Here is a 10,683-nt window from a genome sequence, read left to right as displayed (position 1 = left end):
TATTAAGTAAACCATCTTCACACACTACATCTTACCCTCTATTGCGCCTAAAAAATGTATCGCTTATTTTATCGGTATTGGCCATTAGAGTCAGGTAATTATCGATTATCGTATCGGCTTGAATATATCTATATCATGCATCCCTACTTTTCTTATCATCAATAAATCCCATTTTAAAACAGAACCGTACAGTAAGTGCCAACTATAATTTCCAGTTTGAATCCAGACACACATTTGTGTCCAATAAAATCACAAATACCAAAATTAATCTTGACAAAACTACATTAGCTCATATCTCAAACTCGCCGATTCCTTACAAAAATTAAAAAAAGGCAAATCTTGTGTTTGATTTTGATCTTTTCACACGTAGAACATCACCAGACACTGATGAACTTTTAAGTTTAAAACTCCGTTATACAATATGTGGACTCCGGCAGGATGGTGGGGCTGCTTATTTTAATCCTGACACAATATCCACGTACAACTCCAGGCACCAATGATGGAATATGATGTGAATCGTGTAAGACACAACAGCACAGAATCGAGTATAGAAAAGTGAAAGAAGCGGGGTTTATTTTAAAAACATGACAACAAGACAAGTGTCACACTGACGGTGACCGATGCCTCGGGCAGAAACGGTGCATATTGTAAAAGTGAACATCAGGCTCAGTGAAAATGTACAGTGACGCCCAAAAGCCTTGCTTTACTACCAAGAACCGAGTAGAACCGCTTATCGCTCTAGGCTTTCCACGGTTGTGAAGCATGACTACACAAACATCTGCACACCAGCAAACAAAATGTTAGATATTCGCTCCAATCACAGCTTGCAGTCTGCATCGGAGCGTTTCTTGATAATTCACATTATTCCAGTTGTCTGTAGAGCACCTCAGAGAAAAGTCTTGTGATGTTATGTTTTGCTTGTTATTTGTTTCGGCAGGGTTGAGGTCTTGTGACTGTGGATATAAGAGCCGTGAAGACCTCCAGCTCCTCCTCCAGATTTCAGTCCCGGCATAGTTTGGATGCATGTCAACGGTCAGCGTCCTGCTTGAAGACTCCTCTCCTGCACAACCTAAACCTACATACAGTAGCTCTGCAATGTGAAGAAGTCCCTCTGTTTGGTTCAAGTGCAACTGTTCAACTACCGTCTGAATCTGGCTTCATGAGCAGTTGCATTCATCAATCATGTTGGTTGTTTTTTAGGACTGTCGAGTTAAAAAAGATCAGCCTCTTGTTGTCAACTAAATCTTGGTACCATTTAGTCAAAATGTTGGATTAGTCATTAAATGATCTGGTGTAACAACTGCTACAAAACAGCATATTGATCTTCAGTTGGTGTCAATTCAAGTTGAATTGTTTTGGAGGGAATTAACCCACCAAACAGAGCTGCCGATCGACACTGCGATAGTTCTCCATCCATCTGGAGAGCAATTTGTCCACAAGGTTAGTCGCTTAGCTCTTCGGTAAGTTACTAACAACTGCTTAACTCGCAAAAGTCACTCAAAAAATTATCGGTGACAATTGAAATATCTGCTAGTGTTAAAGACGCACAGCAGCTTTAAACGATGCAAAGTCTGAACTAACTAAATAATGTACTTTCGAAAACGGTTCTTAGCAGAAGACTCAAACTTTTAGACCACTGTATCTGACAGCACTACAGGTGTGTTCTGTAGGACTGGAGCTGGATTCAGTACAAAAAAACAAAACAAAACAAAAAACATTCATTAGCCAAACTACGCCAAGCAAAAGAACTGTTTTTAAGAACTGAAGCACATGTATGCTTTAAAAAGTAAAAAAACCAAAACATTCTACAGTCCTTTTCTACGGAAGCCTTGAGAGGCAAGTGAGAAAAAAAAAGCCCCACAGATGATCTGATTTCTAAAATTCTGGTAACATTGAACACGTCACGTACGCAGCAGAGCGGCGTGATCCGTGAAACTGGCCACACCAGGCTCTTCAAGCATAAAAAGGGACAGTCTTCCATTTTTTTTGTAATTTACTTAATCAAAATTATACTTCTGGTATACAGTGAATGACTTAGACCTGAGTGCCATTAGTTAGCAGTGTGGGTTTGAGAGTTGTTATAGCTGACAGCAGTTAATAGCTAAATTGGATAAATTGACAGGGAAATGATTAAAATAAAAAAAAAAAATAAAAGACACTTGGTTACTTTATCCCCTATTTTGCTTACTGGAGTCTGTAGATGGTAACTTACGGATATCACACAAACTCAAAGTTTCACAGCGTCTCATAAACTAATGGTCACCATCTTGTTTTGACCTGCGGCTCACACATCCTGCGTAGTACGTGAGCTGCAGGTGTAGCCAGTTTAAGGTACATTGCACTGCATACGTTACGTGTTGAATGTAGCCAAGGCGTAAGTCCGACCTAAATTGTTTCCTGCATCGTGTTTGATGAAGCGAGACAGGGACTTACACTGCATCGGTTACACCTTCACGTACCGTCCCTGTCAAATAAACCAGTAAAATAAATAAATCTGTCGAATCTCTCCAAGTTCCTTTCTTGTCCATCTGAAAACAGGTGGAATAAAGTTCTGGCAGTGATTTATTATTGGACACGTTCTATGGGGGCAGAACGGGGCAAATAAAGCATTTGCATTCACCTGTGAGGGCTAAATTCAACGCCGGTGAACGTTTGAGGGCAAAGTTGCGGCCACAACCGATCGGAAACATATGTGTGCAGTTGTCCCCTCAAACCAGCAAATGTTCTGTGTGCCTCGTGCCCTGAACCCATGAAAAAAAGTCTGACAACTTTCCTTCCAATTTGTTTCACAAATGAAAGAGAAAATGGTGGGAACGAAGAAAGATTATACTGGCAAAATCTTTTTTTTTTGTCATAAACACAGGGGAGAAAAACTATTTCAATCACACTTCAATATTTTTTTTTTTCCTCACTCACTTGCCTCTCAGGGCTTCCGTACTTTAAAAACATTCAGGAATTCTTCTTGTTCGTCTTATGAAAGATTTTTTTTTCCTTTGCTTGCTCTTTAGTATTGCCCGTGTAAACAATTGGGGGTTCATTAAGTTCCTGCGACTGTTTTTTTTTTTCTCCTTCGGAAATAGTGTTTCGTGAATCGTTTCAGGCAGCGACACAAAGAAACACAGACAGACATCGATTATGGCTTCAAGTGCATTGAGAAACAGTCTATCGTGTTATATCATTGGCTTTTAGTTTTTCCAGTTAAGTACAGAGATCTCGATTAAAAAAAAGAAAAGAAAAGAAAGTGAGTTGTGAAGAGTGGAAGACGCTCTGTAGAAAGACAGTCATTCTCTTGTATGGATTAAGGCGTTTGAGGTCGTTATTGGCAGGTAAACCCTGAAGTACTCGCTTCCTAACTCAACAGCCGGCTGCTATTCTGAGGTACAGGTTTCAGCTCCAACTCCAAAAAAGTGGTGACTCGTTTGCTTCTGCCTTTAAAAACCACATAATGAATACTGCACCTAAACAACAGCTATCAATAATGCCTTCCCTACAGCATTTGTCATATTGTAGACCTTGACTTTCGTCTGAGCAAGTTTCCTGTTCTCCTTGGTGGATGTGTCCGGTGTGGAATAAAGTCCCTTTACTGGTGATATGAACTCTGTAAAAACACAAGAAAACAAGGACATTTTAGGAGGGATGTGGCGATGTATTTATGGTAGATTTCAAAAAGCGCTCTACTGATATTCTTGCTTACATTCGTCCTCTGTTAAGTCATCATTTTCTAACAGCTCCTCTTCTTCTTCCTCTTCTTCTTCTGCTGCTTCTTCATCTGCCTCCTCTTCAGCCGCGACGTCCTGCTGTTCTTCATCCCCTTCCGACACTTCCTCTTCTACGCTGAGCTTCTCCTCCTCGGGCGCTGGCTCTTCCTGAACTGTCTCTCCTTTGGATGCCTTCTCCTCGGGCATCTCTTCGTCTACTTCTTCTTCTTCTGCCGTCCGTGTCGTGCCCTCTTCTTCCTTTTCTGATACGGCGCCCGACTCGTCTTGCTCCGTCTGATCCTCCTGAACCGGCTCGACCTCGTCTGTCACAGAGGCCTCCTGCTCGACAGGAGCTGCCTCCCCTCCTTCGTCTGCCTCTGCCTCTTCTTCTGGGTTAGATTCTTCTTTTTCTAAATCTGCAGGACGTGCCCCCTCTTCGTCTTCTTCTTCTTTTAATTCAGTTGCTGCAGCTGCCTCTTCCTCAGTTGCGGGAGCTGCCTCTTCCTCGGTCTCATCTTCAGGCTCAGCAGGAGGTTGAGATTCTCCTACCAGCTAATATGAGGGAAAAGTAACAATTAGAGCCCCAACTAATTGATTAGTCCATCAAAAGAACAATTAAAAAAAAGGGCAAACTATGTTGATGATCGATTAATATTAAAAAAATGTTGGCTCAAGCTACTTAGATAAATGGATCTGCTGACTTTCTTGGTCATTCATGTCAATAATTGAAGAGTCTTTGGGTTTTGGACTGTTGGTCGGCCGAAAGAAACAACTTAAAAAGAGGTCACTCTGGGCCACTGGGAAATTGTGATGAGCATTTTTTAAACACTTTAATGTTTTACACGAAATAACTAATCGAGAAAATAGTCGCACACTGTAGGTTAGATCACTGTAGAGCAGACACCGGGCAGGTCCGCCATCTGGACGTCCAGGTAACAACACACAACACAAGGAGCTCACAGTGTAATGCATGCGAGTGCAGATGCGACTCTATCAGAGAATCCATGCCAGGCAATTAGTTCCGTCAAATTAATGGGGTGAAAATCTCATTATAATTCCCCGCGGGCACACGGTGGACAGAAATAGTAAAGGGACCAAGTGCGCTGACAGTGTGTGTGTTCAGGCCCGTCAGGCAAGAGCTGCAGTATAATCTAATGATACACAACTGCTGCTAAAACTGTGTGCAGGTCTTTTTAGTGACTTATTTCACGTGAAGGGGAAAACCTACATGTAGTCTGGTTACAGGCCCGTGAAACGCCACATGCAGCTCCGCAAATCAAGCACGTTCAACCCGGATCGGGGAATGAAGTGACACCAAATCTCAATTAGGGCTCAGTCTGATCGTAGGTTACCTGGCTAACCTGCTTCTGCATGTTCTCCAACTGAGCCCCGAGGCCAGAGGTCAGACTACGGGCTGCTGAGCTCTAATCCTGCAGACTCTGACGTACCGTATTGAACTGCTCCTCCAGGCTGGCCTGCTGGAGCCGCTGGGACTGTTCGCTCTCAAGCAACTCTCTGCAAGACAGAAGACACTTGGTGACACAAAACTGTTTCAAATTGTGTTTTTTTTTTTTTGCTGTTATAAACTAAGGTAAAATATTCCCCTGGCTTCATTTCGGTTGCTTTCTTCCATTCTGACATGTGCGACGACAGCCTGTGAACCTCGTTTCTGTGATGTTTGCATAAGCTTCAAAGAGCGCCGACTTAGTCAGAGACAAAGAAGGTATTGCGCAAACAAAAAAAAAAAAAGTCATCGATACAATAGATATGTTTATACAGATGAGGGCAATCTTACAACGTGAATATGAGGCTAACACACACTGGTCCAGGGATGAGCGGACAATGGCAGCTAACAGGGCTTTGACAAAGTCAATATAAAGTTATGGGTCAGAGCATTTGAGCTATTTTCTCCACAGATCCACAACCTACCTGACAGCAGTCATCTCCAGCGTGCTGGCCTCGAGCCGGGCCTGGTAGGTGTCCAGCTGCTGCTTCAGCGTGAGCACCTCGGCGGCCTGTCCGTCCAAGGTGGCACTCAGCGCGGCGACGTGTCCGGCTCTCTCGTCCAGCTTGGATTCTGCTTCTCCCAGGCTCCCTGCCAGTTCCTCGATCTGGTGGGACAGCTCGGAGCTCAGCGTGGCCAGGCTCTCCACCTGGACCCTGACCCCCTCGAACTCCTCGCTCTTCCCCTTCAGCATGGTCTGCAGCTGGCTCAGCTGCTCCAGAGACACGGTGGCTTGCTGCATCTCTGCCAGGCGCGTTTTCATCTCCGTGTGGAGCGACAGCACCTGAGCGGGGAGGTCAGACGTCCGGAGCTGTTCAGCTGTAGCCAACGCCATGCCCACCTGTTTCTGGGCCAGTGCGTATGACTCCTCCAGGGTATTCAGGCGGGTCTCCAGGCTCTCGGAAACGTGATGCTACAACGAGACATACAGGAGGGATGTTGAGTCAAGCTGGCATTGAATATTGAACTGGAGCTTCGAAGTGGAGGACTCCAAAGCCATGAACATTTATCACATGAATTTTATGTGACCTAACTTTGAAGATGCTTTTATGTTCACGTATACTCAAAAGGTAGATTTCTCCTACAGTATAAAGGTGTTGAAGTCCATAAAACAAACACAGAATTCTAAAATAGGTACATTATGTAATATGGGTCGCTAGCTGCACAGCTAACTGATCTAACTAGGTAACAGCAGCTACAGTTAGCAGTTACTCTGAATTCAACAGCTGGCCAATATTGACATTCTACATATCCAAACCTTTACAGTGATCAGCCCGGGTGATGAAAAGTAACTAAGTACATTTACTAGAGTTTTAATTTTTAAAGTACTTTTACTTTACTTGAATATTTCCATTTTCTGCTACTTTATTTCCACCCACTACATTTTGGAGACAAATATTTAAGTTTTTTACTTTGCTAAAATTGTTTGATTGTTTTAGTTACTCACACTGTACTTATTACGTATTACTCTGCAGACGACGTAGCTTGTGGATGTTATCTGCAAAAAGACGGTTTCCGAGTCACAGAAATTCTGTTAGATCCCAGAATTGGTGTGTAATATAATTTACTTTTTACTTTATGTACATTCACTTTAAAAGACTTTTACACAAGTACTATTCCTATGGGTGAATTTCACTTTTACGTAACAGGATATCTTTACTTTTACTCAAGTATGACCTCAGCCTGTAGCCCACTGATACAGGCATGGGGCTGCAGAATCATTATCATGGACTCGAGTTTAACTTTTCATGCATTCTTGTAAATCAAGAAAAGAAAATATTCTCCTCTCTCCGTCTTCGACCTTCGAATTGGTCACAGGAACATGAGATTGCAAGCAACCAATCACAGCAGGCCTGATAATGTATGGATGGTTCTCTAAATGCTTACTTCCTTGCAGGAAGTCGCAGAGAGCAACACTGAATACTGAATTTGCATAAAGAAGCATCGGGTCGGTCAAACTTTTGCAACCGCACTGACAAAAACGTGTGACTCACAGAATAACAATTAAACTGCTGGTGCAGGAAATATTTCTCCAACAAGACTGAGCTGGCAGAGCTGTTCGCCACATTTGCTTGGCTGAAACAAAAGGTGGAGTTGCATGAAGAAAGAAAAGGAGTGGGTTTGCTTTGCCCGAGTGCCTTAAAAAAAATACTTGCTCTTCCTCCTACGGTCGCCTGCAGCAACTTAGAAATAGTTGGAATACTACTGACTTCACAGGTGGAGTGGAACGTAGCTCGACAACAGCCACAACCTGAGCCTGAAGTGACACAGGGGGACAGTTCATTTATGCCGAGATATACAACTAAAGGGATATCTTGATCAGCTGTGATCCTATGGAGGCCTACATTGAGGCAGTATTAAAGGATAAGTTCACCCAAAAAAGGAAGGTGTCGTCGTCATCTACTCATGGAAAGCTGGATGAAGTTTCGTAGTCCACCAAACGTTTCTGGAGCGCCACAGCAAAACAGGGTTGCAGTGTTCTCCTGGACAACTGAGGTAGATGGGGACTTGTTTTAAAATGTAATGTAATCCAAGTTTCCAGAAGGCCTGAGAAGCCAAACTGATCTGAAAAGATGTTATTTACATTATTTTCTTGCGCCGAAATCTTCACTTTAGGCGCTGTAGTGCCCGTGCACCACGCGTCCAGTGTCTACATGTTGTCTTTTCCAATCAATTTGGGATCTCGGGGCTTATGGATCCGTTCTGCAGTCCTGTCTTACTCCTGTCTTACACTGAAGCTCCAGAGATGTGCTGCGGAAGACAAAACTTCATCCGAGCTCCCATCGGCACAAGGGCGGCCACGTTCTGACAGACTTTTTCGCATTTGGGTGAACTCATCCTTTAACCCACACTGAGTCACATCAGCAGCCACACTCCCTGCTCCTCTTCAATCTTTCCGACGGCCGTAAACAACCTCTGAACTGGTGTTCAGTATCAAAATCGCACACTAAATTTAGCAGCTGGCACACTTCTGTCTTGTTTATTATTATTTTGGCAGCATCCCCCCCCCCTTGCTCTGCCAAGCCTGCTCTCCTCTTGGTACCAGAACACAAATAAAAACTCTTTCCACTGAGATCTCTGATATTGAACGGGTTTTGCTGTATCCCAGCCTGTGCAGCAGCAGCAGCAGCAGCAGGTCAAGAATAAACGGGCTGGCAGCTGAGAGGATGTTAGAAATAGCAGCGTTTTGTAGTCCCTCCAGTGGAAGCTCCTGGCAGCTTGAAATCTGATAGAGGGCCTGCTGCAGCTCTTAACTTTCCCTTACTTGTGACTGACAGGCTGTGGGCTCTGTGGGCATGTGGTGAGGCCCTCTTATTTTCTCATTTGGTTGAAGGTGTGAGGGGGGTTTGTGGCGCATTCATCGTGATATCGGGCAGTCAGAGGAGGCGTGCTGATGGCTGCAGACACACACACACACACACACACACACAGATGATTTCCTCCCGCTGCGCTCGATCGCCTCATTAAATCACCTACCTTGCTGTTGGACTGTCGCATTTCTTCGTGGGAGGCCTGCAGCTTCACTATTTTCATCTGCATGCCCATGAGATTGTCCGTCAAGTAGGTTAAAGTTTGGTGCTGCTGGAAGCAGAACCACGCGCCGGCGGCGCCGCCGATCACGATCAGGAGGAACAGAACCAGCAGCAGCGCGTAGTTGTTCGCTCCGCCGCGAACTTCCGACTCCGCGACTTCATTTTTGAAAAAGTTGTCTTCGTGCTTGTGGTTGCTCTTCCCTTTCCGATGCTTGGCAGTCATCCTCCCCGCAAGAAAAAAAAAGAGGACACAATGTTCTGGTCGGGCAGAGAGGTGGTGTTCAAGGAGGGTAGGGAAATAGAAAGTGCGGTGTGCGTGAGCGGCGGGTGTTACTTTTGCTTCGGAAGGCTCCTTTACGCACGGATCCGGCCGCTTTCAATGAGCGCTCGACAAAGTACCGAGAGGCTGCAGCAGCGACTTGTTTGATGAAGAGGTAGACGGAGGAGGGAGGCGTGGACCGTAGGTAGCGTGCTCGTCCACTCAGGAAGAGGAAAGGAGGAGAAGTGGGCGGTGGGGGTCGGTGGTGGTTGTGGTGGTTGTGGAGGAGAGGGGGGCGGGGTCCGGGGGCTGCCACCGCCGGGACTGGCTGCTTCTCTCCAGCCATGTGCGCTGCTGTCATCTAATGGCAGATCTACACGTCCCGGAGCTGCGTGCGGACCCGCAGCGGGCACGCAGACGTGAGCTGGCAGGAGACCGCGTGGCTGCCCGTCGAAGATTAATTTGCTGTGACCTTATGAAACGATGACGCTCACTGTGTGTCTGCCTCTGTACCAATACTGCATCATCAACTCTGACACTGACAGACTGAAGGGCAGCGCTTCTGTTAAAGGTCATGTTTTAACATCTTCGTGACCTTTGCTGCTTTGAGTACATCTCTTATTAATCCTTACAGGGGGCTTATTATTTAAATTTTAATATATCAGTATCACTCTATAACTATAAGGTAGTGTGGTTAATCTATATTATAAAATTGGTTGCAGCTTTACAACAAACAATTGCTTAATTAATGACATTTTATTATTTAAAAAAAAATCAAGTGTGAGGCAATTCACAATTTGCAACTCTTGATTAAAGGAGGAAAATACCCAAAACAGATAAGGGCATATTGCTAACTGCCTTTAGCTAGTTAGCTCAGTTAGCTGTGCAGTTAGCAGTTCAGACTAGGAGCTGGGGCTGGGATGCGTCTGAGCTTGCTGGTTAGTATGCTAAACATGCTTTGCAGGACAATAGACTGAAGTCATAATGTCAAAATTATTAATTCTTTAAAAAATTGTTGGTAATTGTACTTAAGTTAAGAATATTTTCAACCAAGATTCTTACATATTGAACCTTTTTTACGGTTAATTTCACTAAAAATATACCCTTTATTAATGATAGTTATTACAAAGGTCTTTCTTTCTTTCTGCTATAGTTACTGTCAACTTTTCTCTGTTTATTATTTTGTCACTTCGCATTTTGATTATTTAAATATGGGGGGGTTGGGTCTGTTGTATAAGCCTTTGACTTCTTGCTTTCCCTGTTGGATCAGTTCCACTTGTGTCTTGATGAAAATGAATCCATACATCAATCTTCTCTTGTATGAGTTTGTAACTTCTACTGCTGGCTGATCAGCGGACACACCCTGGACAAATTGGCAGTCGGTCACAGAGTTTCACACAGACAGCCACTCTCGTTCCCAATCACAGACCGTACACCCTTCTCATGGCGGACATTTTAACTTGTCAAAGCAGAAGAAGCACAGGTGGAATTCACAACACTGATGATGGCCGCATTCCATTCAGGTGAGGTCGCACCAGGGCTCTGGTATTGTGCGCGTTCTCTCGTTGACGTGACTGTGACACTGAATGGAATGGAGCCATCGTTAATGTTATTGATCACACCTGTGCTTCGTCTGCCCCTTCACCCAGAGCCCACCCACACCTGAGCATGTTCCTGTTACAGTTTGTA

General features: G+C 44.4%; 1 protein-coding gene across 1 annotated transcript; it reads right to left on the bottom strand.

The window, feature by feature from the left end:
• Positions 1 to 548: 548 nt before the first annotated feature.
• Positions 549 to 9,233, bottom strand: LOC115585382 (protein Ycf2-like). Its single transcript, XM_030423715.1, has 5 exons — positions 8,680 to 9,233; positions 5,628 to 6,115; positions 5,147 to 5,213; positions 3,695 to 4,250; positions 549 to 3,598 (listed from the first exon to the last, which is right to left on the bottom strand). Coding segments are annotated over exons 1-5 (1,392 nt in total). The 5' UTR covers positions 8,959 to 9,233; the 3' UTR covers positions 549 to 3,596.
• Between the last annotated feature and the right edge of the window lie 1,450 nt (positions 9,234 to 10,683).

Source organism: Sparus aurata, chromosome 7 (genome assembly GCF_900880675.1).
Source record: "Sparus aurata chromosome 7, fSpaAur1.1, whole genome shotgun sequence".
In the NCBI taxonomy this organism is placed as follows: domain Eukaryota; kingdom Metazoa; phylum Chordata; class Actinopteri; order Spariformes; family Sparidae; genus Sparus; species Sparus aurata.
This window is presented reverse-complemented; position numbering and strand designations above follow the sequence as displayed.

Excerpts from the sequence above, each read along its gene's own strand:
- LOC115585382 (XM_030423715.1), bottom strand. The coding sequence starts at position 8,958 with ATGACTGCCAAGCATCGGAAAGGGAAGAGCAACCACAAGCACGAAGAC. Across the intron at positions 5,214-5,627 it reads CTGGAGATGACTGCTGTCAG|AGAGTTGCTTGAGAGCGAAC; the intron begins GTAGGTTGTGGA and ends TCTGTCTTGCAG. Across the intron at positions 4,251-5,146 it reads TGGAGGAGCAGTTCAATACG|CTGGTAGGAGAATCTCAACC; the intron begins GTACGTCAGAGT and ends CCCTCATATTAG.